The sequence below is a fragment of the Odontesthes bonariensis genome, chromosome 19 (genome assembly GCF_027942865.1).
Source record: "Odontesthes bonariensis isolate fOdoBon6 chromosome 19, fOdoBon6.hap1, whole genome shotgun sequence".
Lineage (NCBI taxonomy): Eukaryota > Metazoa > Chordata > Actinopteri > Atheriniformes > Atherinopsidae > Odontesthes > Odontesthes bonariensis.
In genome coordinates, this window is record NC_134524.1 from 17101993 (window position 1) to 17128284 (window position 26292).

The window sequence follows — 26292 nt, forward strand, 5'->3', positions numbered from 1 at the left end:
TAACATTTGAGGATGTGTGTCACAGCGATAAAGGGTGGAGGGGATGTTGTAATATGGGCCTATTAAAGGGTCTTGAGGGTGCTGTCAAGTGTTGTGTAAAGACTGGTAAGGTGGCAGTTAGAGGAAGCGCGGAGGGGTAACTACATAGATTCTGTGAAGAATCGACCACCTTGATGAGCATTTGACCCCCGCAGACACTGAATGTGTTCTGTATCTTTGTAAGACACATGCTGGTAATGTCCCGAATTTCGTGTTCTCAATAAACGCTGTCATTTTGAGGGATTCAATGCTGTGACGATCGCATCTGAAAAGCCTTCGAACAATGAATGGGAAGTGTCTGCGCGTCTTTTCTGAAACATTATTTAGTTTTGGCCACATGCTTAATAAACAGGGATAGCCCATTATTTGGACAACAATGAAAGAAAACATTTTTGCCTTCAGGGAGGAGTAGTTTATAATGTCATCACTGAAACAATGCAACTTTATTTTCAAAGTCATCAATAAAAAATCAAACGGGATCAGTTTTTAGAAACACCTACCGGATAAGTGCACAAGAGATCCACAAAAGAGCTTCGTTTCCAATTAATGGGCAATAGACGGACCTATTGGCCAAACCGCGAGGACCCTGTGAGGGGCTATGGAATTTCCCAGTGAGTTACGGGCATGCCTTCATGACTTTTTCTCTCTACACTTTCTTTAGTTGTTGGTCTATTTTCACGCTTTACTCATTGGGGGGACTACATGATGGGTTGATGTTTAATCGCTGACAGTTGTACGCAAATAGGCGCGTGCTCTCCCTTGCGGGCTATCACGTTATCACTATATCCTTAGGGGAGGTAAATAAAAGGTTTTCCCAAAGCACAGCGGTGATGCAAAGTCTGGTAGGTGAGTGCTCTCGCCAGCAGCACAGGGCTTTTTTTTTTTCCACGGACCTACATGCCGGGCGGACTACCGCGGAGAGCAGCGCACTTGGTGGCATTTTGGACCTGTTGGATATTTGACTGGTGCGTCTAAACGTGACGCCGGTGCGCGCATTTACTTATCCCACAATGTTTTTAAAAGATGCTGCACCTTTTCGCGAATGTTGCGGAAAACAGGTAGGGTTAAGACTGGGTGTTTTTCAGATTGAAGTTTCGCTTTGTGCGCATTACTTGGACATATATCCAGTCTGCACAGGCTGCTCAGTGGCCCACATTTAACCACGCTTTTCAGGCTGAAGATGCATGGATGAATGTATAGATTTGATATGAGGCTATGCGTTTTGCGGAATATTAAGCCATCTCTTGAGGGCTGGATTTCTACAGTTATTTATCCATATTTTACAGAAATATTGCCTCCAATGTATGGCAAACACCGCATTCTAAATGTCTGGGGATTGTAATTTAAAAACGTTTCGTGGAAATAGATTGGGTAATTCCACCAGGGGCGGATCTCCCGGAGGGCTTGGGGGAGCAGCTGCCCCCACTGACCTAAACTTTTGTGCTTAAAAATAAAGTTTTGTCTATAAGCTGTTATATTTAGCTGCAGTGGTTAAACCACAAGTAATTATTACTAACGTGAGCATGGTGTCTTCTGCTGTTACTGGGAGCAAAGTGTTACTTTCTGTCAGATAAACGACACATTCAGCAGTAAGGTTCGTCCCACAAATTTAGGATTTTTATGAATGAAAGGGAAAGTGCTTAATAATTTTAAAAAGATTGTCATGCTTAATGTTTGATTGAACAAACAACCTCTACTATTACAGATGGCGCATTACAAGCTGTGTTAATGGTATGAAATGGCATAGACTTCCTGTCTCCTACAGTGTCATGATAGTGCTGAGAGCAATGTGTCAGTACATGAAAGTGCATTTTGGATGTTCACTGCATCCAGATTGTTTCCAGAAAAGGTCAAATGAATATAGATTGCTTCGGACAATGTTAGTTTTTTAACTTATATCTTAAAATCCTTGTGAATTGTTAGAATGTTTGATGGATTTGTTTTGTGTAAAATAGGTCTGATATTATTTTCTGAGATTATTACACAAAACAAACTGGTCAGACCTTACAAAGCCTAATAACACATGACACGGACCCAGGACAGAAGTCTTGGCTGTTAACTTCTGAAAAGTCTCTGTTAATATAATAGTGAAGAGTTGGGGAAAAAAAGATAAATATTTATATCTTATATACCTCATGTTTGATGCTTTCATATTGATCAGTGTAGTCTTTAAAACTGGAGGACAGATAAATGGAATCTGGATTGAATTTGTCTTGCTAAGGAATTTGAATGATTTACCCTTTCTACAACAATGCCTAACCTGAAAGTTATCTTACCCTCTTTACCATTGTGAGTCAGGGTATTTGAACTGGCCTGCAGTGCAAATGAAAAACAAATAGGTATTTCAGTATTTTCAGCAAGAAAACATAGACAACAGGACATAAGGAAGATAGGAGGGGAGAGGGAAGAGAGATAGTCCTGATAGAAAGGCACATAGCCACTGAAAAATAGGGATAGGAATTGTGTCAGGAATCCATTTTCCTATAGAACTGTACTCCAACCCCACTCTGCTAAACCATCTTACTATATATAAAAAATGTGTCTGTGTCTTAGAACACTGCCACACATTTGGCTGTGCTGCAGAACTCTACTCCTCCAAGTAACTATCAAGTTTATAAAATATGAACATGAATCTAAATGATGCTGCGGATTAAAGCATTGTGGAACTATCTGCGTGCGGTGCAAGTTTGATTCTCACTTGAGCTAAAGTTCTTTTTTTTGCCACTGGAAGTAACTGCAGATGCATTGATCTTCTGGAAAGATGCTGAGTATTGATTAGCATTGTGTCTCATTTTTTTGTTCACTGGGAAAATACCCCACAAGTCTGTTTCTTTAGCATGACACAGCAGACTGGAAAATGAAGGGCAGTTTTTGGCAACGTCATCACATACTTCTGTCAGCAGAAAAGCGCAAAAGGTTATCAGAAGGTGACAGCGCTCAGGGATTCAAGCAGAGCAGCAGGAAATTATGTCACTCTTACAACCCTGCACTTTATCATGTGGAAGACCTGTTCAACTTAGAGAAGGCGTTAAAAGACTTCAAAAGCATAAGCTTGATGAAAGATGCGTGCTTTATTTATCTACTTATCGGTCCTCTGCGCTGTTTGGCACTTCGCCAATTAGAAGGTTTAAACTGCTAACCTCGTGTCTGGCACAAATCGTTAAAATAGCACGTGTCAAAAGTGTCTCTTCATGTGAGCAACCAGCGATCTGTCCAAAGCATCTGTCACATAGCCGGAGGGAAGCTTGTCATTATCCAAAGTGCAACCACTTGCATACTACTGCTCCTAATCTAAAATAGCAACATTATTTTGGCAGCTGATATTGGCAGAAATAGCAGCTTGTAGTGTGGCCACAGTCCTGGACTGCAAATTCCACCACTGTGGTGAGAAAGTTAAGAGATAATGTATGTGTGAGTTTTAAATTGATAAATTCTCACGTAGGCAGTGGCGGTGGCGAAAAGGTCACCGGTAATCTTCGAGCTGAGTCACACACATCAAGTGTCAGAGCATGTGGGGAAAAAGGCCATTCATATGTGTCTGTGCAGACGTTGCTTTGCTCTGAAAAAAGAGCCGTTTACATTAAATCCTTTAGGTCAGCATCAGTCATAAAGGTACTTCACAACAGAGAACTGATGTAAAGTTTTGCTTGGATGATAATGTTAAAAAAAAGAGCTTTTATGATCTTTTAAGTACCACAGGGTGACTAAAAAAAACATATAAGACCACAAAAGAGCCACTTGTCCAAATATCTACCCCACTGCTAGTCTACACAGATTACGGTCGCTTGCTGAAGGGAATAATTTGCCTGCAGTGCTGCTAAGCAGTGGCTGTGAAGTTGTTGGAGACCATAGTACTAAAGAGTTTCTGGAAAGTGTCTTTCAAACATGAGGTGGTGTAAGTCACACCTGGTGTTTTATACTGACTGATCCTAAATGTCATTTACAATCTCCCCGCTGACTCTGGCATTGTAGAAAAGAGGGCAAAGGGGTTAAGCTTATTATACCGTCGACCTTGACTTAGAGGACCAATACTGGTGGGCATACTAGTGGCAGAAAACCTGCTTTTTAATCTAATTTTGGAATCCCGCTCCCTTTGTGCACGTTGTTTGGGAGTGTGAGAACTCAATCTGATCCGTATCTGCTCTGTCTAGAAAGATCATCCCTATGCTCTGTCATGCTTTTGCGTCACAAACCCAGGCTGCTGTGAAAGAGTGCATTCAGCATGTGGCACGGAGGAACAAGGCTGTTTTCCCACATGACACGCAGTAGAATCCCACTCGTTAAACTCCAATAATACTCTAGGCAGAATGTGCCATGACTTCTGTGGATATTAGTCACCTCTTTCATGCTCTCTGAAAAAGCTTAGCAGTGACGTCTGTATTTCTGATGTAGGCTCACTGATATCAATATAATGGAATCCTGTCAGAAACAAGAGATAGAGATAGATCCTTCCTGCATTGTCATGGTATTTGAGGCTTTCTGTTAATAAGCCCAAATATCACATGGTTTCTTAATAAGAAAGTGCTTCATCATGCCGAGTCATCCCATCATCCTGACTTGACATGTTACGGGCTTAGAAATCCCCTGCTGGAATGCAGTGTGTGCATTTTTGGTGGAAAATCTGACAGCAGTAAAATTTCTTGTAAATGTAATTATGAAAGCAGTACTTGACTTATTCTTAGTTAACCTAATTGACACTCAGATTCTCAAACAGAGGTTAGGGCTGACTTAAATACATAAAAGCTACATAATACATAATACATAAAGCTTAAACACCTCAACTGATGTTGGCGGGTGGATGTATTACAATGAAGCATTGCTGTTCTTACAGTATTTGCAGTTGTTCCAAAAAAGAGTTATCCTTCATTAACCACAATTTAAGAAATAAACAACCAGTTGATTGCTTTGTTTTCTTGTCAAATATTTTAAATAAAAAAATCCAATAAAATTTTCTTCAGATGACAGCCATAGTTGTGATCTGCAGGGTTCAGTTTGAGACACATAGGTGTGGATTTCAGGGAGGACCCAGGGGAAACCTCTCCCTCAAAACCTGCAGTCAGAGAGGTGCCAGAGAAACCCGCGAAAGCTTACAGGAGGAGTAAAAACAGTGTTGTGACCAACCTGTCGATGCGTTAGTGGGCTGCTCAGCACAACATGGGAGACCTTCCCAGCAGCATGCCTATAACACAAGAATGGGATACTTCAAGGTCATATAAGTCGACCCTAATTATAAAAATGATCCAAAAGTTAAGTCTTAACTCTCCTTTGTTTTCCCCCTGAGCCTGAGTACGAGCTTCACAAGAGCTCATGCATTCTAGGCTGAAGCGTCTGAAATGCTTCAAAAGCAGCATTCCCGAAACAAATGAGACTCGACTTTATTTTGCATTATCAAACTGCTAAAGACAGCATGTGAACACCTTTTTTTATGCATGTTCCAACTGTGAGGCATACTGAAGAGAGAATATGAATGGCACATAGATACATATACAGTTTAAATCGCACTCAAGTTTTGTCTCACAATTTAATCATTGATCCCCAGCCTTTCAGCAACAGCATTAAGTGTATTTGTGTCTTTGATGGCAGGACTGTTTGCCTTGCTGTTGATTGTGTTGGAGTGGACCCGTCCAGGCCTACCATCCCCACTAAGGCCAATCTGTGACCTGAGGGTCCTGAACCATTTCATCCAGGAAGCACGGGACGCAGAAGTCGCTATGGTGAGAGGAAAATGTATGCATGCATTGAGACCTGAAAGTAGGTGAAGGTTGCTGCAGTTACTGCGGTTCTCAGATCACCTGTGTTGAATGTTTGCTTTTGTTTTGGTTTTTTTCCATAAAGTGAGTCACCTCTAAATAGGATCATTATTATTCTGTTCTCAGAAGTCATGTAGAGAAGGATGTGGCCTGTTAGAGTCTGTCTCCGTTCCCCAAACCACAGTCAACTTTGATGACTGGGAGAAGAAAAATGTAAGTAACAGTTCAAATCAGTTGCATGTTAAACCTTTGAAAGCCGATTTAGATAACTATAAAGTGTAATGCAAGTTTGTAGAAGTTTCTCATCTTGTACTTTGTAATGTCTCATATGCAGATTGTACTTTTTGGTTGTTTCTAGAGTTCATTTTTCCTGCTTGAGGTGTTTTTGTGGGACCTGTAACCCCTGTTAATTTGTAACGGAAGAGCTGATTACTTCCTACATCCTTTGATCCTTATCACTTCCAAAATGACACTCTGACTCTTTGCCTCTGTTTACCTTTTGGGAAGGCTCTGGAACAAGCCAAGGAAGTGCAGACTGGTTTGTGGCTTTTACAACAGGCCCTCAGCTTACTACAAACATCGGTCACCAACACGGCACTAAATGGCCACATAGACAACACAGTCAGAAATCTGCTCAGCATCAACGCTGTGCTGCGGAGCCTCAACATCCAAGTGAGTTACTGCAGATGAGGTACAAATGCAGACATGACCGGTCACTAGCTGGGTTTGCTTTCAGCCTTTTGTAACTGCAACAGTTTAAAATGTGCCTAATATTGACAAAGATTGAGAAAATCTGAAAACGTGGTGTAATTACATGTAAATTAATTTGAAGGGATAATTTAGAACCTTTGAAAGAAGCAAGTTTGTCATGTGCTGTGAGTGAGTAGAATAGAGCTGAGCTCTAAAAAGCAAAAAGTTAGAGAAAGAAAGTCAGCAGCTATGATCTCCCTTAAGACATTGACATTTAAAGATAACTGATAACTGTTCTCTCCGTTCTTAAACAAATTAAGAAATTGCAATTTACAGGAATGGCAAAACACAAGCTAAGCTCTGGAGAACTATGAAAACTTTCCTTGAAAAATGTAGGATTGCTGGAGAGGCAAAAAAAAAAAAAAAAATCAATACCTGCTCGACAGCAAAAAGATCTGCAGGAAGAATTGTCAAACTCTGGAGTGGTGGTGCACTGTTGTACTGTGCTGTGACACCTGCACAAAAATGACCTACAAGTGTGAATTATCAGAGGAAAACTTCTCGTGTATCCCTACGACAAAACTCAGTGTCAAAACCTTTCGAAGGAACGTCCAGACAAGCTTGATGCATTTTGAAACAAACACAGTCCGTGTGCAGACATCAAAAGAGCCGTGCACACAATGCAGACCGAGAGTCTCACATAATCAGAAACCTTTTTTAAGGAAAAGATGTTAAAGATCTCTCAGGCAATAACTGAAAACTACAAAGGACTCTGGAAAGCATTAAGCAGTGATGCTTTTCAAATGGAGTATCACGAACCCAGTGAGGCCAGATGTAAAATATGGGTATTCCAGTGCCCATAATTAGAGGAGCTTCGATCTGAATAGTCCTTCTGTCTGAATTTTTCGTTTTTGACATTTCTTAGCTTTTATAATTGGGATTATTGTGAAGGAAATAAAGCTATAAGGGATTTTGGTCAACAGGGCTGTTAACCCACAGCTGCTGGTATATCACACACTTATACTTTGACGTTTATTGGGACATCTGCAGTGGATATGCTTAGTAACACCTGCTTTTACCCAATTATTACAAGTAGTCATATATGAAACACTTAATTGGCCTTCAAAATTAAGCATGTTTTGTTTGAGGGTAGAAATTGCCGGTGCAATATCAGCCAATGCAGTTTGCTTCATTTCTTTCAGTGAACCTCCTTGAACTCAAACTGAGTTTCTTGTAATGAAATAATGGGACTTTCTTCGGTAACTGAGAGACTAAGGGCTATCATGAGACATGTTCTTAAACTGTGAGCCTTTCATAAAAATGCCGCAGGTACTGATGCTGCAGTGCAAGCTTGTTTTTACATTGCTAGAGTTTTGACAAGACAACCTTTGAAATGACTCGGTTCCAAGCCGAGGCCTAACGGATAGATATATATTGCTGAATATATATATATAAATGAATATATGATATATATATAAGCTGAATGAACTGTCTGTATCCAAGCTCAGGGGTCATGTCAACATGTCTCTTTGTATTCTCTCCCAGGAATATACCCCACCAGCGACCGCAGTGGCACAAGAGGGAACATGGACGGTGTCCTCAGTAGCAGAATTGCTTCAAGTCCATGTTAACTTCCTGCGAGGCAAAGTGCGTCTTCTTCTGTTGGATGCGCAGGCTTGTCAGCAAGACGTCAGCTGATCAGCCAATCACCCCACCACAGGCATAAGTAATTTGTGTTTCCAAAAGTACGAAGAAGAACTTAACACTGTTAACCTGTGCGCTGGCTGCTGGATGCAGTGTGGGAAGAGAAAGACACAGCGATCCTCATATATCAGGAGGAAGCTGAAAGGAAAGGACAGTCCCAGCAAGGCTTTGGATGGACGGAGATGACTGCACCTTGGAATGTAGATGAGACTCGTGGACATGTTGAAGCACACTGACCAAAATGATGTCTTTGGGAAGCACTGCTCCAATAGCTGTTCTATAGGCACTGTGTTGCACTTTGTGTGTGGATGTATTTGTGTATGTGTGTTGAGACTGAAAGTGTCAGTGTGTATGTTGTATGTCTGTTTCCAGTGAGTTTGAGCCCTACACTCATCTTTGTAGAGTGAACTGTGGAGTGAAACACCCAGAAGATATTGATTGCAACTGGAAATTGGAAGACTATGAGGTTGCAAAGAGGCAAAAATGAATGAGACCTCACTCTGCATGCCTTTAACATTTTTCATTCATGCCTCAGAAATAATAATCTCATCTGTTGGAATTGGTCGGTGAATAATTTAATATTTTTTAAGTTGTGTAAAAACTATTTATACAGATTTTCTACTTTTTAAGCTCCAGTCTTTGGGTTAGCTACAGATCTTTAATATTTTAGTTGGTCTCTTTTTGTCTCATTCTCATTGTGCCACTGAACATTTGCAATGGTTTTCTCGTCATTTGCAGTGGCAAGCTGCTCTTCCTTTTTATAAAGATTGTATGTACCCTAACAGCTGTGTGACACCGCATGTTCTTTCCAAGAACAGAGGCCTTCGAAGTTTATGCTGAGTTTCGATGATGAGAGCAGGAGGCCAGTGCGGGGGGGGGTTTCATGAGAACTGTGAAACTGTTATCTGTGTTTTAATTTCTGCCTAACCCCAACACTCAGCCGTCTCACCCGTCTCCATACACTGATAGCCAGACTGCCTGGAAAAAATGTACAATTAACATCCTGTGGAGCTGTAATTGCAAACAGTTTTCCAGAACCTGACGCTAACACCGCACCTTCCCTCCCTCCATTGTTCGTCATCAAACGGCAGGCAGGCAATCAGCTCGTCCTGAGAACTTGAGGCTTTCTTTAAAGGGGGATGCTCAACTATTTCACATTAGTTAAGTGTTCTTCCTTGTTTTTTCCGTATTTTTATATTTTGCTGCGCAAGTGCAAGATGTTTTTGAGGATGTTTCTGCGTTTTCTTTCCTGTTTTTTTTTGTATTGTTTTGTCCCAACACTGTAAAATTCACTATTTAAATACAAAATATTGTTCTTGGATAAAGAAAGGATAGATGGAAACACAACAAGGGGAAGTCTGGTCATTTCGTGTGTTATCTGCCTCTTTAAGGGCAGTAGCGTCAACAACAGACTTTGAGGGACCTGACGCAGGCTGAATGACAGTAATACTGGTCACTTCTGGTCTTACTCGCACCCAGAAAAAACGGTCATGCCACTGATGCATGTACAATGTTTAAAAAAAAAAAAAAGAAGAAACAAACAAACCTTGAAGTAAATTTTTTATTTTGTGTAAAAATCAAATCGATCTTTGTACGCCACATCAATTTTGCACAAGGAAACACCAGCAGCAGTTTGAAGATAGGATAAACATTTAAGTCAATTTTTTTTTATTTCTCTGACCCAAATGCTGAAAACAAACTGACAATACAATACATTGTTTTGACAAGCTGCCATTAAGGTTTAGTTGCTGGAGGATAACATCATGGCACGATTACCGCAGCTAAATAGTGACACCTAGTGGACAATGTTACAACTTGAAAGGCAAACAATATTTCTATATTTATTTGTTCTAATTTGTATCTTTGAACACATGCAGACTCATTGGTCTTTAGAATCAAACACAACTGTAGGTGGACATTTGGCACGACATATGTTTACACATGATAAGTACGATCAAAGTTTCGCCTGAAAAACGCCACTGTTGCTCCAAGTCATGCAAACGTAACAAAAACAGGATACGACACAGTAAAATAAGTGTCAACTGAAAGAATTTCAGAATGGTTCACGGGTGAACACAGAGGACATTTTGCATGACCGTCTCCTCCATTCTGAAGTCTCCAGCTGAGGTCAACTTGGATCTTCACACAAAGGTCCCATCAGATAATATTTCTATGTCTCTTGGTTCATGAAAGAATAAATAGGACAACAGAGGAAAAAGCAGAATCTCTGGATACACAGGACACACATCTGCTTGGGTCACTAAGGGTCTGGGTAGAAAACTTTGATATGAATGGCTGAGTTGTTGCGTGTACGCGTCATGGGCTCCCCGGCTTCATCGGGATCATCAGGCTCCAAGTCGTCCACGAGCTCCACGGTGGAGGTGTTGGCTGCCAGCTGTAGCGCGCCTTGACTACTGGCCTGCAGCTGAAGGGCAATGTTGATGGCCCTGTTGATGGCGAGACCTAAGCCGTGCACACATATCTCCCTGTGACCCCCACCTTCCAGAAGCTTCTGGCAGCGTGCCAACTGAGCCCTGAAGTCAGTTTTCATGTTGACATAGACATCGTTCCGTCGCTTTGGGAGTTTTCGGGGCAGGCGCTTCCTCAGGGTGTACTCAACAGGGTCCATCTCCACAGCCGGGGAGCTGGACTCAGTGTGCGCTGGATTAATAGGAGGGGCAGAGGACATTCCAGGGTTGCGTGGCTCGGTCATGTTTCTCAGTGAGTGTATATATTTATATATATATATATATGTGTGTGTGGGCAGTAACAGGGGCCAAATAAAGAAAGCTGAGGGAAAAAAGCAAGCAGATAAACTGATGAAACACGACCAAATTATAAGAGAGCATGTTAGCCGACAATGAACCATGTCCATTTCCAATTCATTTTTTGATCTCTAAAATTTTAGAAATTAGCAAGGCTGACCAAAATCTCCACACACATTATCATAATATAGATATAGATGTATAGAAACAAACCAGGTTTAATAAAAAAAAAAAACATCCTTGTCTTGATATCAACAATGAGTACTTATGAATGTTAAAAAGGCAACCATCCATAGATACCAGGCCATTTGGAAACTGAGGGATACTTCTCTCTATGTGCATGGGATGTCTCTAATGTGCCGCATCCCTTGCATCGATCAAACCAACGTTTAAATCCATCTTAATCACGCTAAATGACTCAATGTGGGGAACAAAATAAGGCTAATGACAGCCGGGCAGAGAAACGGTGAGCTAACCATACAAAGCCGTACAATGGCCAACCATCATGAGTCAAAGTCAGTGTTTTCCGTTTCAATACCATTCAAATAATGAGCAGACTTACCTCCAGGGGAAAGATTTAGGTCAGAGTGTTGCTTTAACTTGTCGTTGACGTCTAAGATACATGTTTCTCTCTTTCTCTCGACAGCTTCCTTTAGCCAGAGCCGAACGAGCAGTTTATTTTTTGGGACCCGGAAGTGCTATGCGAGGGGAATGAAATTTTGGTAACACCTCACATATTGATATGCCATAAATTAGATATTCAAACCGTCCCACCCTCCCCTTACAGCTTTGTTAAATAAACATGTGTATGGAGTCACACACACGTCTGCTGGGGGTCGCTTAGACTAAAGAGAAGAGTAGAATCATAGAAAGCATAGCGAGCTCTTTAAAAAGTCTCCTTCTTTCTTCATGCGCCGAAATGTTGAGTGGAAGCAAATTATCCCAGTGCTTTACTGCCACCTTGTGGCCAAGAATTATTACTGTAGACCCTTTTATAGACATGGCATGTTTAGAATTGGGGAAAAAACTAAATGTAGTTACAAAGCTTTGCATAGAGAAAAATATACATAAAACGACTCAGTGAAATCGTGCTTCGAGAGAAATTATTTTGTTAAATGAATCGTTCTTTTGATCATATTCGTTATTATTTTCAAAGAAATAAATCACCTTTTTCTGTATTTGTAACGTAATCTATAATGCTATTAATCATAGTAATATAAAAACAGGTGACAAGTTAGTTCTATAATTCTTTAAATGGCAGATGTTGGAGCAATCACGTCATCTTGAATGAGGCGAACTGAAATTATAGTGGTTTGAAATTATTCTGAATTCTAGAACATGTAGGAATGGTGGACAACACATACCAGTGTGTTTAAATGGACAACAGACTGCACTGGAAATGCAACAGCTAGCTGCCTTGAGTGGTGAGCGCACTGACAAAATGCAAACGTGATAAAAACATGAGCCAGTGACTCGAAGAGGCTGAACAAACTGATAAAGAAGTCTGGCTCTGTGCTGCTCTGGAGCCTCTGCAGCTGACTGTACAAAGAAGAATACTGAACAAGGTGGTCAACATGATAAACAACACTACACACCTTTTAAATAAACAATATGGTAATTAAACAACAGACTCTGTTCAGCCAGAGGTTTCTTGAAATAATTCTTCAAATGTTATGGATACAATAAAGGCCTAACTTTGTGTTTCTCTGTCTCTCTGCAAACAATACACGTATTTGTACTTATTTGAAATGACTGCAGCCCACTCACTGCAAATAAATATGTTCTGCTGCTGTTAACACTAAATGTACCCCACACGAAAACACTTTGCAAAGAGATGGGCTTTCAGTTATGACTTAAAGCACCCCAAAGAATTTGCTGACCTGACTTCCATAGAAGATTATTGGGATTTTAAAGGGAATGTTATTGCAACAATTCAATATAGTTAGTCAAAATAACCTGTGCATCAAGTTTCAGCTGGCAGTTCATACTCCGTGTCTGTGCTGTGTTTCTGGCAAAAACCTGATTAAAATTAATCACGTGTGTTATTTTCTTCTATCACCTCCAACAGTTGCTTGAACACGGCTTTTTTCAACACTGGGTCGAAAATTTAGAGCCAGCTGAGAGAGACTGGGTGATAATGGAGACCATTGTGGGTCAAATAATGCTAACCGTCTCTTTAAAAATGGTTGGGAGCACAATATCAAGCAGGCTCATAGAGGAGCGAGTAGGGCAGTGATGTCCAGCAGCTCATTGAGAATAACTGGAAAAAAACTGGTCAAAATGGGCAGGTCAAATGTGTGACGGTTCAGACAGAGGCTTACAAAGAATGAGTGAAAGTTCTTCTTTCGAGTCATTTTATCAATGGAAATTACAAATAAAATTTTTGGCAATGCCTTAATAAAGACTAATTTATGTTGGGGACTGAGTTATATTATTCTTTCTTGAAGTAAAGTGAAGAACTTATGATTATTTTTTCATTTTTATTTTTTTGATTCACTCGGAGCAAGAGTTCTCTCATGAGAAGGTAATGGACCAGTAGATTCAATCCAGGGGGTGAATTTGGGGACAGCAAGTTTCAAGAGCAGAGACACAGATATTATTAAAATGTTTAAGCATGTTGACAATGTGAGAAGATGTTGGGGACTCCACTGGACTTAGTTAGAAGAAGAGGAGGACAATAAAGCAACGTAGTGGCTGTTAATTACACAGAATTTTACAGCATGCTGACTTGTTGAAAAAAATAGGAAATAAAGATGAGTTAACAATGAGATATTTGTGATCAGATGTAAAATCCACCATCTGCAAAGAAGTAAAAATTTATAATCATGGTTGAAACTAAGTCAAACAGTGACCATAGTTATGAATGGGGCTCCTTACATCCTTAACTAAATGAAAAGACTCAGATAAACAAATACAATCCCAAGATGAGATTAAAATCACCAGTCACAATGACTTTGTTATACTAAGGTGCAATAAAATCAGTGTCAGCTTTTGAATCGTTTTTTAAAACCTGCAGCTATGTCACCACCCAACGACTCTGCAAACATAGCTCTGGAGGCTGGTTACATTCTTCTTGCATCAGCCTCATAGCCAATATTCTGAATTAAGTTTTTTAATTTTCAAAGCATTTAACTCTGGTAAACACTTCCTGTCTTGGGACTTATGATGTTTATACTTGCATACCTGCATATTTCTGTTTGGACGGATGAACATGGAATGTTGAGGCAGTTTAAATTTGAACCCCAAGTTGAGCCACACTCATAGAGATCTATAATTTTGTGGTTCACTTCTTTGGTTTCGTAAGATACCTTCTGGCTGTGAGGCAACAGTGCCAACAGCCACATCACCTTAAAACCCTACTGCTCATTTTTCTCAAATTAGTCCAGCTATGCTTTTCATTTGTTTTACAGATGACTTGAAATAAACTTTTAATTCCAAATATGGGAAGCTGATGATTTCTTTGTCTTTGTTTCAAATTGCTCTTATCATGTAGTTTAAATAAAGCATGTTTGGGAACACCCAGTTTTGACCTCTAATTTAAGGTTTAACCTCATGCTTTATTTCATTAAAATGGGAACATTAATCTTTATGTAATTTCATCTAGAGGATTTTATCAGGCTATTTACTGTAAACAGCTTCAACTTCCAGCAAATTAAAAGTGAAAGTGGTTTCAGCCAGCAGATGGCAATAAAAGGAGGGATTGCACAACAGCACCTCTATTGTATACACAGTGCTCATTCTGTAAAGGCTGTTTTATGCTGATGTTTTATTGGTTATATTGCTTCTATTTGTAAGATAAGACCAGAAACTAAGTTACAACTAAGTTAGACTGCTATTTGTGGCCCACATGTGTCTGATGTGGGCCTGTCTGATCATTCCTGTGTTTTCTTTGCTGTTTAGACATCCTGCCAACAGCTTTTTTCAAAAGGGTCTCAAAGATTTTGGAGTCTGACCTGTTTCTGATTGTGAACTTGTCTTTAATGCCGGGTGTGTTTCCAGAGCGACTAAAAACAGCTGTAATCAAACCTCTGCTGAAAAAGGACAATCTTGACAAGACACAAATGAACAACTACAGGCCTATCTCAAATCTCCCATTTTTAAGTAAGATCATTGAAAAGGCGGTTTTTCAACAGCTTAATTACTTTTTAAAACAAAATAACTGCTATGACATCTTCCAGTCAGGTTTTAGACAGCACCACAGCACTGAGACTGCTCTGACCAAAGTGTTTAACGACATATGTCTGAATACGGATGATGGAAAAATGTCAGTCTTAGTTTTATTAGATCTCAGTGCTGCATTTGATACAGTTGACCACAATATATTACTGAAACGACTGGAAAACTGGGCGGGTCTTTCTGGAACTGTACTAAACTGGTTCAAAACATACTTAGAGAACAGGAAGTACTTTGTGTCAATAGGTAGAGCACACAAGAGTCACATGTGGAGTTCCCCAAGGTTCCATCCTGGGACCTCTTCTGTTTAACATCTACATGCTCCCACTGGCACAGATTATAAAAAACAATAAAATAAACTACCATAGCTATGCAGATGATACGCAAATATATATTACAATGTCACCAGGAGACCGAGGCCCTGTACAGGCTCTTGGTAAATGCATTGAGGAGATTAATGACTGGATGTGCCACAACTTTCTCCAGCTAAACAAAAACAAAACTGAGGTAATTGTCTTTGGAGCCAAAGAGAAATGATTACAGGTCATCACAGAGCTTCAATCTATACACCTAAAAACTACCAACCAGGCCAGAAATCTGGGTGTAGTGATGGACTCAGACTCAGACCTATATTTGGAAAAACACATTAAGGCAGTAACAAAGTCAGCCTACTATCACCTTAAGAATATATCAAGGTTAAAGGATCTGATGTCTCAGCAGGACCTGGAAAAACTAGTCCATGCATTCATCTTCAGTAGGCTTGATTACTGTAACAGCATCTTTACAGGTCTGCCTAAAAAGTCCGTTAGACAACTGCAGCTTATTCAGAACTCTGCTGCTCGAGTCCTCACTAAGACCAAAAAAGTGGAGCACATCCGTCCAGCTCTGAGGTCTTTACACTGGCTACCTGTCCATCAGAGGATAGACTTTAAAGTTCTGATGCTGGTCTATAAAGCACTGAATGGTCTAGGACCAGAATACATCAGGGACCTCCTGACCCAGTATGAACCTTCCAGACCCCTCAGGTCATCTGGATCTGGTCTTCTATCAGAGTCAGAACCAGACATTCAGCTTCTATGCTCCACATGTCTGGAACAAACTCCCAGAAAGTCTCAGATCAGCTGAAACACTCAGTGTATTTAAGTCCAGGTTGAAGACACACTTATTTTTATCTGCATTTGAATAAAGCTCCAAATCTGAAGCTTGAGTTTCAAAACTTAATCACATTTTAACTACTGATTTTATCTGATTTTATCTATTGTTCTTATTTTTTTCTTTTTTGTTTAAAATTTAAATGATGCTTTTTATTTCTACTGTTTTAATGTATCTGTAAAGCACTTTGAATCGCCCTGTAGTTGAATTGTGCTGTACAAATAAACTTGCCTTGCCTATTTAGATAAAGTGCAGGACAGAGCTTGGACTGTGAACTCTTATTCATACTATAATCATATGGCAAACAGTGGCGACTTCCAGGAAAACAAAAGTGAAAGTGGTTTCAGCCAGCAGATGCCTATAAAAGGAGGGATTGCACAACAGCACTTCTCTTGGCTACACAGTTGAGGTCGGAGCTCTTTCTGTAAAGGTAGGTTGTTTTATGCTGATGTTTTATTTGTTATGTTTCCATTATTTGTACAATAAGACCAGAAACTAAGTAACAACTAAGTTAGACTGCTATTTAGAAAATGTGATAAATGTAGGGCAGAGCTTGGACTGTGAACTCTTATTCTAACGTGAGACATGTGGCAACCTCAACAATCCCAGGCAGAAACTTGATAACTAACAATGTACTGAATCAACAACAATATAGAATTGTTGTTGTTTTTTTTTTACCTAAGACTGATGGCTACGTGGAGGAAGACAGTGACACATACATTGCAGTAAAGAAGGAGGCTGCAATCACAAGGCGGCCTTTGTCTTTTTAAAAATGTGACTTCTAATTCTGGAAAGGGGTAGCACAGAATAATCTCCAAAACCCAAATGCAAACTCCACGTGTTTGTCAGCAGTTATTCGTAGATATAAGTGGGTCTGTGTCCAAGAAAAAGTTTATAGTCTATAGTACATCATATATGGTATATCATATATGGTGTGGCCCATAAAAGGTAATTAATAAGTAAACTTGCTTGCTTGTAAAGGACACAGTCCTTACATAACTCTGGAAGGAAGCAGTATGATTAGCATGTGTACGGTTAAGAGCACCGTTCCGGTCCAAGTCTTCCACTACTTTAACAAATTGCACTACAGCTGTGGTAAACTTATACTTTGTTATAAAACTTCAGCATCAAATAAGGCAGCTCTGTGCTAATCAGCATTTCCCCTTCCTCCCCTACTTTCAGGAGGACAGCAAAAGAGCAAGTAGAGTCAAGAGGGACATGCACAAGTGAAATGCAGGTAATGCAAAATCATATGATGTTAAAACTGAGTTGGCCTATTCTGTATTAATAAGTTTTAAATCATTTTAAAAACTTTTGTTTCTCATTTTCCTCACGTAATGTCCACTGAGATGAAAATGAATGAGTGTGGTTATGATTTTTCTTTCCTTGTCTCAAACACAGTGATTTTGCAACAAAACTGGTCTTTAACTTTATCAAATTAGCTGTTTAACTACTGCAAATGAAGACATTTTCTGAGCTGTACACTAAAATATCCATTTTGGTCCAGTTGAGAATATTTAGCAATACGTTTTGAATGTAAAATGAACAGGTCTGGTTGGAATTCGATAGTATTTGTAGGTCATGGCATTCACAAAAATGTTTTGCTTTTTTTGTTGGATTGTTTAGAATTTGATTGTGAGTATTGAGAACAGCAATCTGTGTTGTAAGGTTATTTCGTTAATATAGATTGACTGTCCAACATAACATTTTTATAAAAACACATAATTTAAACATAGAAATAGACATTCCTTTTCCTCCTAAAATGCAGTCATCTCTTTCAGGTTGTTTGTGTTAAAGATGCAGTTTTGTTTTACTTGCCATGCCACAAATTTATTGACCAGGTCATCTTACTCAGGATCTTGCAAAAGGGAAACTTAACCTAATCTTAAAAGTAGAGAGGGTGTCTTCAAGTCACTGGTGATCCTGGATTTGTTATTGGGGAAGCGTCTCACTGTCCTTGTGGGACTAATACTCTCCACACAGAAGTTAATTAATCTGTCAGATACTCAGTCATGGCATTGTTATAAGTCCGTGGGCTTAAAGCATCCTCGCAGATCTTTTACAGCTTCCTTTCACCAATTTTTAGTGACAGTGACGCAGAACAGTGGGTGTGAGGTGGAGGTGAGGAGAACCACACTTCGGTCAGATTTTCCTAATGAAGGAAAAGTAGAGAAGCTGTAGCTGTAGAAGCTGCGTTTGGATGTTGTGTTTGTAGCCTGGCAGTAGCTGAGCCAATGACCAGTAGTGTTAATATTATGAACATAAAATCACGGCCAGTGCTTCAATGTTCCAGGCACAAAGCCTCTCCTTCACAGCGATATGTCCAGGAATACCCCAACTGCCAACAAGTACTGCAGTCTCTTCAAGTCAAGCCATGTAGAGACGCTTTAAGACATTTAGAGATGAGACCAGGCCTGAACTTAAAAAATCACATGTTATTGTCAAAAGATTATCTTAGTATCCACCTTCGCCTGCCATCCAGCTCACACCGTATCCAACCACCTACTGGGAAGAGGGCCTGGGGCAGACCCAGAACATACTCAAGAGAAAAAAAATTATATTCCTATTATCTATTAAATCATATATTCCTTATGGCCTGGGAATGCCTCGCAATCCCCCAGGAGAAGCTGTAGAGCCTGTGGGGAGAGAGATGTATGGATTTCCCACCAGGACATGTTGCATCTGTGACCCATCCTTGGATAATCAGAAGAAAATGGATAGATGGATTGAAAATAACTTTTCCATGACAAGACTAAGCACAGCATAGACAGGCTACTGTCATTGACATACTTAATTAAAGATGTTAGTGTGTCTGTCTCCCACTGATTCAGTGATATATGTGAGATGCAATTATTTTATTCATACAGGAAAATATGTGCTGGGTGCTTAAATCAATGACATATTGAGATATAACTGTGGTAATGTGTGCCTGTACTGATATGCTAATTAGCCACATTCTAGTAGCCCTACATTGAATCACTGACAAAAGACAAATGCAACTCGGAGTTGAGGTTTAGCATCATTCAGCTGTGTAGTCGGTGTAATTACATTACTGGAATGCATTGACCCAGATATGGATTAATCAAAAAAATGCTTGATTGGAATCCCAGTCCACCCATTGTCCTCATACATTGACTGTAAAGTCATTTGTTAGGGATACTTAAATGTTGTTTTTTTCATATTCTTCAGAAGGTAATGAATGATGGGGACTCCTTTTTTGAACTTTACTGTGAGGAAGAAGAGGACCCTCAATCAACAGCATGTTCTGCCCACAAGGATGACTGTCAGCACACTGATAAAGATGGAAAAGGTCAGTGAAGGAGCTTTTGTTTTAATGAAAGACAGAGTATGGTGTGTGATCCATAATCAGCTTTACGTGAAAACATTATCATTAACATTAGGATTGTTATTTCCACAGCCTTTTGTCCTTGTGCAAAGACAACAGTGTACAATGTCAGCTGTGAGTTAGTATCTCTGCCATTAGACACTCCTGCTGGTGAAGTGGAGAACTACAATGTGATCAATTGTTATGACAGAGAAATTGTAAAAATGACATCCGACGCCAAAAGCCCAACAAACAGAGAAGAGGAACAAAACCTGCTTCAGGCTCCTGAAGAAAAGCAACCACTACAATCAAGTAAGTGACAGAAAAATGTTAAAATGAAACATTAGCCAGGTTTATTTCAAGACATCATAAAGTTAAACTGATTTAGGACCCATTATTTGGAATGTAGAAATGCCTCCTCCTGCTTGAAAATGTGATAATTTTTATGTCTACAGAGACACACCTGGAGAGCCTGTTGGAAGATCTGAGGTTGGAGGAGTTCTACAAAATGAAGCTTTCACTCAGCAAGATACTCGAGATTGATAAGAAAACCATAACTGATGAACCTCTAAAATGTAAATCAGACGTTCCTTGGTATTTTCTAAAAAAATTGATGATGGTTAGTGTGACAGCGAGGAAGTCAAAATATACATCAGTATGTGAGTCAAAGAGTGATGATGAATTAGGAACGATGGAGTTCAATTTTGATGCTCTGCTTGACAGCTCAAGCACAGATGACATGATAAACCCTCTCGACATTATCACTGCTCTCTTTCTGTGTTCTGATGGTTTTTTACAGCAAGAAATGGCCCTAAAAATGTCTATGTGTCAGTTCTCTGTGCCTCTGCTGCTTCCCAACTGTGACACAAAACAGTGCACACTCATGCTGTGGGCCATGAGAGACATTGTTAAGAAGTACAGACCTGAACATCTTTTAGAATCCAAAGGCTTCATTGAAGAAAGAATTGTTCATTCTGAACTTCCAATGGTCTCTTTTGTGAGACTGGGTGAGTGCTCCTTGTCTAAATCACAGATCCTCAATAAGCTTCTGAGCAGTTCTCAGCAGAACCATGATGCCTTTGTTCATCGTGACATGGAGTGTGGAGACAGTCCAAGAAGGATATCCAATGGACTGACTGAAATGACCTGGTACCTTCCTTGTGGGAACACAAACATGGACATTTTTGGTAAGCCAGTTGCTATAGCTAACCTTCATGGTGACATTTCTTCATTTGAGGCACAATACTCCTTTCTGTGTCAGACCTCTGCAGCAGTTTTTGTGTTCTTTGACCATTTGGACCCTGAATGTGAGATCCTTACGAACCTAAACCACAAAGCACAGATCTTCTTGGTCGGTAACCATCAAAGCAAGCGCTTTAGTTTAAATGCTCTAAAAACAGTAGTAACCAAGTTAGGTTTGAAAAAAAACAACATTCTTATAAAGACGAAACAAACAAATGATGCAGACTTTGTCCAGTGTTTGAGGGAAACTGTCAGTGATGTTGTTGAGAACCCAAAGATGAAGATGCCCATAGAGCAGATGGTCGACATTGCCCATGAACTGGGAATCTTGGTTGATGAAGACTCTCCTGAGTGCCAGGCTGGAAAGCAAAGAGCAGATGCCATCACAACAGAAATTGAAGACATGCTTAAATACAAAGAAGATCAGCTTCCTCTGCAAGGACAAATATGGAAGGATCTGACTTGCTTAGAGAAGGAAGAATTTCGGCTTCGGAAAGTTGGATCTGAAAACATAGAACAGTACAAGAGTGATCTTCAGGAGCAGAGGGAACAACTGAGGAAAAAGCAGAACTCTTATGACATGTCACCAGCTATGAGTTGCTTCATCGCTGCGATATCCAGCCCAGGAGCAGAGAGGTGTTATTTCCTGAAATGGATGAGAATGAACCTGGATAGCGTGTCTCATATTAAACTGTCTGGACTCAGGGAGCAGTACAAAGAAAAGTGCAAAGATTCAGAGAAGAAAGAAGAGATCAAAGAAATTGACAGACAACTTTCCAACAGCTCACTGGGGACTGAACACTTCTTTCGTGAAATGGGTCAGATCTATGAAGCTTCACTTTCTCTTCCAGAAACACATCCATCACGTCAACAACTGCAACATCTGCCCAAACTCTGTGCACAGCTGTTACTGGATGGATTTCCTCTGGAGCTTGTAGATGGAGATGCTTCCAACATACCTCTCAGATGGGTGAGTGATGTTCTCTCTCAGCTCAATGACTCGGCATCTCCAAAGAACAAGATACTGGTAGTCACAGTTCTTGGAGTCCAGAGCACAGGAAAGTCCACTCTGCTTAACACCATGTTTGGAGTGCAGTTCGCAGTCAGCAGTGGTCGATGCACTCGAGGTGCCTTCATGCTGCTCATCAAAGTCAATGAAGACATGAAAACCGTTCTCAACTGTGACTTCGTGGTGATCATCGACACTGAGGGCTTAAAGTCACCGGAGCTCGCACAGCTGGATAATAGCCATGAACATGATAATGAGCTTGCAACACTTGTTGTGGGGTTGAGTGATATCACTATTATCAATATTTCAATGGAGAATTCAACAGAAATGAAGGACATCCTGCAGATCGTGGTGCACGCTTTTCTCAGGATGAAAGAGGTGGGAAAAAAGCCTAAATGTCAGTTTGTCCACCAGAACGTTTCCGATGTTTCAGCTCATGAGAAGAACCTACGAGACAGGAAACTGCTCTTACAACAGCTGAATGAGATGACCCAAGCAGCAGCCAAAATGGAAAAAAAAGATGAAAACAAGAGCTTCACTGATGTGATGGAGTACAGCGCAGACACTGGGAACTGCTACGTTCCTGGACTCTGGAATGGAAACCCACCAATGGCACCAGTCAATGCAGGATACAGTGAGGCTGTGTACGAGCTGAAGAAAAACATAATCCAAAAACTGGGGAAGTGTCAGTCATCTGCTAACAATATCCTGGAGTTCAGAGAGTGGATGACCAGCCTGTGGAACGCAGTAAAGCATGAAAACTTCATCTTCAGCTTCAGAAACAGCCTCGTGGCTGATGCATACATCAGGCTCTGCACAGAGTTCAACAAATGGGAGTGGGAGTTCAAAAAAGAAATGTACACCTGGGTAACCAATGCAGAGACAAGAATTAAAAATTTTGGCACAGTTGCTGCAAACCCTGACATATCTGACATGACAGAATTCCTCTCTCAGTTAAAAAGTGACGCTGTCACCGTGCTGTGCCAAGAGGAGACAAAGATGCTCGACAATCTGAAGGAATACTTCAAGCAAACAGAGGGTCATGTTTATCTGGTTGAAGGATACAGAGAGGAATTCTCAAACAGTGCAAAGAGTCTTCGGAGAGAAATGGAAAGCTCCATAAGTAACCAGCTCACAGCAGCAGCTGACATCAGACGAGGAATGAAAGAACTTGATCAAATCAAGGAAAACCACACAAAAGAAATAGAAAAAGCAGTGACTGCATTAATTGAAGAATGTCGAAAGAAAAAAGCTCAGATGACAGACATAGAGCTGGACAAAGAGTTCAATAAGATGTGGAGTCAAACACTGAAAAAACTTCCTTTCTCTAAACAAAAAGCCACAGATGTTTTCACCAGAGTGTCCCACTGTCTGAGACCAAATGTATCACACAAGGGGAGTCATGCATGTGAACTGACGAGCAAGACAAATCTGAGAGATTGTGGGTTGAAGCCTTTCAAATACACAGCTGAACGTTTTGATGAAAAAGTTGTGCGGATGATTAGAGGTTGGTTCAGCTTAAAAGATCTTGTAAAGGCCAGACAAAGATTGGCTGACAGCATCATAGCTGCCTGCAAGAACTGTGTAGATGAGAAAGTGAAAAGACAAACCAACTACCATGATACTTACATTCAGGAGATCCTTAACATCATTGATGAGAAGCTGCTAAACAATACAGATGTCGACACAGACATCGAGTTTGAGGTTTCTCTAAAGCAGCACATCTGTGGAACTACAGCCAGAATCTTTCAGATAATGCATGAAGATTTTCTACATGTGAATGATCCTCACACTTGTCTCAATCAAAATAAGAAAAAGTTCCAAGAAGATTTCATCGACTTGTTTCATGAACGAGACCAGTGCCAGAAGAAAGCTGAAGAATTCACCAACAAATGTCTGAAGCCTGCTGTTGAAGAATCTGTCAACCATTCTTTGGGTCTTCATATCATTGATGAAATGCTGACAACGAAGCAGTTCAGCACACGAATGTCCTTCCAGTATTCAATTCTACTGGATTTGCTTCCAAAGGATGACTTCAGTGAGTATAAGAAGTACACTGAGTCATATGAGGGTTATGTAAAAACATGGATACTTCAGAAGACAAAGGAGCATTTCTCATGTGTGTCTACATGTAAGTTTGAGGATCGACATCTTGAGTCAATCATCAACAGCATAAATGATGCTATAAACAACTCCAAAGAACAAAATCAGGGAAACCTCACGGCATTTGTAGAAGACATCTGCAAAGAGCTCGATGATAAACTGGCCATTTCAAAGGGGGATCTTGATGCTTTCATGGCCCTGAACAATGCCGACCAGGAACAGTTTGCACACTGGCTCAAAAAGTCTGTGACAGACATGGAAGAAGCTCTTAAAGAGAAGTTTAAAAGCACAAGCTTTGAAACAAAACTGAAACATCTTCCTGAAGATCCTGATAGAGAGCTTTTCAACAGAGTGATTGGTTGTGGCAAACAGTGTCCGTTCTGCAAGGTCCCATGTGAAGCAGGAGGAAAAGGTCACAGCAAACACTTTGCTTCACTGCATCGACCAAAGGGCCTGGGTAGATACAGGTGGGGTGGAACAAAAAAACTTGTTTGTGACATATGTAGTTCCGCTGTGATCAGTGACACACGTTTTCGCTGCAAGGAAACAAAAGGTGAATGGCATCCTTACAAGGATTACAGGGCATATTTTCCAGACTGGGACATCCTACCAGATGGGAGCCTTCAGGCATCAGACTACTGGAAATATGTCATGAATAAGTACAACGCTGATTTTGCCAAAGCATATAATGCAGAGCAGGCTGACATTCCCTCATCTTGGGTCAGTGTCACATTCAAACAGGCAGAAGACAGCCTTAAGGAGTCATTCAACATCAAGTGAGACCAATTACATAAACCTCAGATAGAGTTAAGAAGTGAATCTCCCACTCCTTTGGATAATCTTATTTTGTCTCTGTTAAAGAAAACCACAGTGGGATTACTGCTGGTTACCTTTTCTGCTGTTTGCATCTAACATAACTAACAAAGAGTAAAGTGATATTAGTCAGTTTTTTTTCTCTTTCAGTGAAATGTTTTCTTGTTGCATTATTACTTAAAAAATAGTCTAATTAACAAGTTGATAAAATGCTTTTTCTTTTCATTGACTGAGTATAACATGGGTGTTGATGCAGTTTTTGGGATTAATCTGGTGCCACTTGTAGGTCGCTTGGCTTTGTAGTGTGAGTATGTGAAGGATTTAGAATCCACCTCTTTCATTTAAAGTGTCTGCTTGGAAACAATTTAAAGATGGTTCATTCTCGATGTGGTATTGTCAGCATATCTGATAACTGAATAAAGAAACTAAACCTGCATTCTGGCTGTGAATGTCGTTAATGTATTACAGGTAAGAATCAGAACATACAGGAAATATCTTACAAATGAAACAAAAACAATTTTACTTAACCGTCCTTCTTCCCATCACATCTCTCTTATACAAACAGTAGAAGAAACAAAGCTGAATGATACAGTGGGTGAGTGTATACTGTATTCTTTGTTCAGATTAATGATTATCTGACAGTTTTAATGGTCCTTCCTGTTTAAGTCAAGTTATATCTATATTACAGTATAATAGTTTTAAACTGATAACTTAAATCTTCTATCTTGAATTTTGGACTAAATTCAGAGAATTTCTTCCATTCAAGTTAATCCAAGATTTAAACAAAGCCATGATAAAATAAAACTGATATTTGAAGCTGATCTTTCAGAATCTAAAAAAGGGTTTCGTATTTCCATCACAAGACACAAATTCAGTCAAGTTATGTTGAAAACTGAGATGAAAAAGTCTGGGAAACTGAAATCATAAGTAATAATCATTTGAAACTACTGAGTAACAAATAGGTTAAACTGCATAGAAACTGTAGCATAGGTAAAAGTAGAGAAATGAGTAATTACTGTGTGATCAGTACAATGCACCACTTCACTTGATGCTACATAAAAAGAGAGTAATAAACAGCTTCAGTAATCACCAAATAATGTAGAATTAATGACCGAATGATCTAAAGACAATAAAGAACTACTGTACATGGAAGCTACTCTGTGACACTTATCCTTTCTGAGGATGGACAAATGACAAAAACCAACGTTCAACTAAATAGTCATGAACAAGTCGTTGCTAACTTTTTGCTGGTTCAGCGTTAAATCAGAACTCTTAAATAAAGTTGGTCAGTATAAGTTTAAATCTATCCCTTACATAATTGTAACTTTATGACTCATTCATCACTGTATTCTATTTACTCCTCTACATGTACTGTACGGTCCTTTTTTAGGAGTTATTTGTGAAATACTAATAGTAATTAATAAACTATCCTCTTTCACTGATTAGAAACTTACTTGAAGTTTGGATAGGTGACATTAACTAATCATTAGTTTTCTAACCTGGGTCCCAGATTAATCATTAAGTACT

General features: G+C 39.8%; 3 protein-coding genes across 4 annotated transcripts; 2 read left to right on the forward strand and 1 right to left on the reverse strand.

Annotated features, from left to right (window-relative positions):
* The first annotated feature begins 555 nt into the window (after window positions 1-555).
* epoa (erythropoietin a) lies at window positions 556-9550 on the forward strand. 2 transcript variants are annotated; one of them, XM_075451404.1, is made up of 5 exons: window positions 556-650; window positions 5623-5753; window positions 5916-6002; window positions 6297-6461; window positions 8025-9550. In XM_075451404.1, the coding sequence occupies exons 1-5, from the start codon at window positions 638-640 to the stop codon at window positions 8175-8177; spliced, it is 549 nt and encodes a 182-aa protein (XP_075307519.1). In that variant the 5' UTR covers window positions 556-637; the 3' UTR covers window positions 8178-9550. The 2 variants fall into 2 exon arrangements, with proteins under 2 accessions (XP_075307519.1, XP_075307518.1); XM_075451403.1 differs by lacking the exon at window positions 556-650 and adding an exon at window positions 705-1097 and having other exon boundaries at window positions 8025-9549.
* A 180-nt stretch (window positions 9551-9730) lies between these two features.
* On the reverse strand, window positions 9731-11821 carry pop7 (POP7 homolog, ribonuclease P/MRP subunit). Its single transcript, XM_075450819.1, has 2 exons — window positions 11511-11821; window positions 9731-10973 (listed from the first exon to the last, which is right to left on the reverse strand). Exon 2 carries the CDS (start codon window positions 10894-10896, stop codon window positions 10444-10446), a length of 453 nt encoding a protein of 150 aa, XP_075306934.1. The 5' UTR covers window positions 10897-10973; window positions 11511-11821; the 3' UTR covers window positions 9731-10443.
* Window positions 11822-16606: 4785 nt separating this feature from the next.
* LOC142368594 (interferon-induced very large GTPase 1-like) lies at window positions 16607-25201 on the forward strand. The gene is made up of 5 exons (XM_075450802.1): window positions 16607-16703; window positions 17456-17510; window positions 19463-19583; window positions 19692-19910; window positions 20054-25201. Exons 2-5 carry the CDS (start codon window positions 17505-17507, stop codon window positions 24730-24732), a joined length of 5025 nt encoding a protein of 1674 aa, XP_075306917.1. The 5' UTR covers window positions 16607-16703; window positions 17456-17504; the 3' UTR covers window positions 24733-25201.
* The last annotated feature ends 1091 nt before the right edge of the window (window positions 25202-26292 follow it).

Bases quoted from the DNA above. Each gene is read 5' to 3' on its own strand.
- epoa (XM_075451403.1), top strand. The intron at 5,754-5,915 runs GTGAGAGGAAAA...TTCTGTTCTCAG, and splicing joins GGGACGCAGAAGTCGCTATG to AAGTCATGTAGAGAAGGATG. The intron at 6,003-6,296 runs GTAAGTAACAGT...CCTTTTGGGAAG, and splicing joins ATGACTGGGAGAAGAAAAAT to GCTCTGGAACAAGCCAAGGA.
- pop7 (XM_075450819.1), bottom strand. From the start codon at position 10,896: ATGACCGAGCCACGCAACCCTGGAATGTCCTCTGCCCCTCCTATTAAT.
- LOC142368594 (XM_075450802.1), top strand. The intron at 19,584-19,691 runs GTCAGTGAAGGA...TTATTTCCACAG, and splicing joins CACTGATAAAGATGGAAAAG to CCTTTTGTCCTTGTGCAAAG. The intron at 19,911-20,053 runs GTAAGTGACAGA...TTATGTCTACAG, and splicing joins AAAGCAACCACTACAATCAA to AGACACACCTGGAGAGCCTG.